We start from the raw sequence: 2,342 nt of genomic DNA on the forward strand, positions 1-2,342 counted from the left end.
GTAGTTGTTTGTACTCGCTTGAACAGTTTCTCAGAAGCCGAAGGAAATAACAAAATATATAAGTGGAAAGTTTCTTGATCAATTGTCTCATGAAATTGATAAGAAAAAAGGACTTTATTATAGCAGCCAGGTAACAGTTTAAAGAATCAATGAATAGTTATTACTATGTGTGTATATTTCTAAAGTCTTGGCTATCAAGTGTAAGAGGCAAATTCTATAACAGTTAACAAGTTAATGGGTAAGCATCTTGGGGACTATCTTCAGGTGCTGAATATGTTGAGAAGGGAAACTCTGGTTCGAATCAACCTTCTAAAGATACAGTCTAATTCAACTTCAAGATCTTCAATGGCACCCTCCACGGCCTCCAATAACCTGTTCCCTGTTTGGAACGTTTTCATGTCGCAATTCTTCCAGAGACTTAGGCTGTTCACTCTCATGAATTTTGATCTGATTGACCCTCTGCTTGATTTACAAACAGGACTAGGCATGGACATTAAGGACATCAGTGATTCCACAATCGAAATATTCGTCGCCCTCACTTCTCTTAGCACATTGACAACCATCCCAAGGTTGTGATCACCTTGGCCGAGATCAGAGTTCATAACATAACTGTTCTTCATTCCCTTCAGTGTCCTCAAGCAACTCAGCAACTCTTTCCTCAGCTTCTTTCTGTGAGTATAAAACCCCGAAAGTTTGTTTTCTGTGGCCGCAGTTTCACCAATGCTTATCCTGCGGAAGGTTGATTGAAGTTCTTGGAGATGCTCTTTCACCAACAAAAGAACATCTTTAGTGTTCCCACAGGCATCCAACATGCAGAGAGATGCTTCGGAGACCTCATCGACGTGTTTCTCTTGCTGACGACTGACAAGAGCTTGTTTGATTACAGGTGAGTGAAGCAAATTGTTTGCAGTGTTGTGAAGTTCTTTCAACGCTTCAAAGTCTAAATGCGACATGACTTGAAAACTGAAAGATGAAATGAAATATGCAGGAAGGTATTTGATCAATTATGAACTGGTTAGTAGATAAGACTGATTGTCGAGGTTGATACATATATAGGTGGGAAGGGGTGGAGATGAGGAAGCTGTAAGATAAGGTTACGTTGTCCAATGGTCTGCGATCAGATCTGAGATTTTAAGGAAGGAGATACGAAGAGTCCTTTCTTGTACGGACTCGGTGTAAACGACAAGAGCCAGGATAGTATATTTGCAGGAGGAACTTACGTATGGTTTGTTGCACAGTTGTAGCCTGTAGGTTGCAGACAAGGTCTAATATAGTAAACTCATGCATGCACGAGGGAGAGGGGTGACAGACTGTGCAATCTGTCTGTATTATAGATATTATGTTGCGTAGTCCGAGCTTTGAACTTTGCTACATCAGTAGTGATCAGGTGGTTGTATTTTAAACTACTGTATTAGTCAATATACTCTATCAATTATGTGTGTGTATGAATCAAATATGTAAGTTTATATTTGGACAATAAATCTTGGTTTATGATTATAGCTTAGCTGCCATGTCTCTTTGAGGACCTTCCAAGAAATTCTGTTTACATTATACGCCACTGAATTACCTAGATTTATGTTTAACCCTCGTTATTGGAAAGTCCGGTAACAGAGGACTAAAATTCTGTGTACATATTCAAATTTTGATTTAATTATCGAAAAAACTATTAAATTTTTATGATTTTTTCATTTTAACCATAACACTAATTTTGTTGCAGAAAAATGCAACTAACTAATAGAAAATATATTTGAGAGAACCCAATTTTAACCATGGATGTCCTATGCAACATTACTAAAATATCATCTTTTTTTATAATTTTAGTTTAAATATTTACATAATTCATTATATACAGATCAAACAAACAGTTTTTATTTGAATTATTAGGATTCATCATAATATAATTTCAAATTATTGTCGGCTAAATAATTAGTTTAGTTTAGTTTAGTTTAGTTTACATTTGTTTTATAGGTAAGAATTATATATATATATATATTATATATATATATATATTATATATATATATATATATGTATAGTGTTTTGATTGCAGAACATAAGTGATCTCCGTGGTCTCCACGGTCTCCAATAAAAGTGGTCTCCATAAAACTTTACTATATATATATATATATATATATATATATATATATATATATATATATATATATATTAAGATTGTTGAAGAATTATATTTATTATCGAAAATCATAGCATTTGAATTGTTTGTTTTTTTAGATGAATACTAGTTCAATAAAATTTTATTGTCCAAACAATTACTAACAAAATGCATAAAAAATATATAATATTTAATAAAAATCATGTAAAAATCATGAAGAAATCTCAAAA

General features: G+C 33.2%; 1 protein-coding gene across 1 annotated transcript; it reads right to left on the minus strand.

Moving 5' to 3' along the window:
* Positions 1–260: 260 nt before the first annotated feature.
* On the minus strand, positions 261–953 carry LOC108222475 (uncharacterized). Its single transcript, XM_017396397.2, has one exon. It carries the CDS (start codon positions 951–953, stop codon positions 261–263), a length of 693 nt encoding a protein of 230 aa, XP_017251886.1.
* Positions 954–2,342: the final 1,389 nt, after the last annotated feature.

Source organism: Daucus carota, chromosome 5, assembly GCF_001625215.2.
Source record: "Daucus carota subsp. sativus chromosome 5, DH1 v3.0, whole genome shotgun sequence".
Classification (NCBI taxonomy): domain Eukaryota; kingdom Viridiplantae; phylum Streptophyta; class Magnoliopsida; order Apiales; family Apiaceae; genus Daucus; species Daucus carota.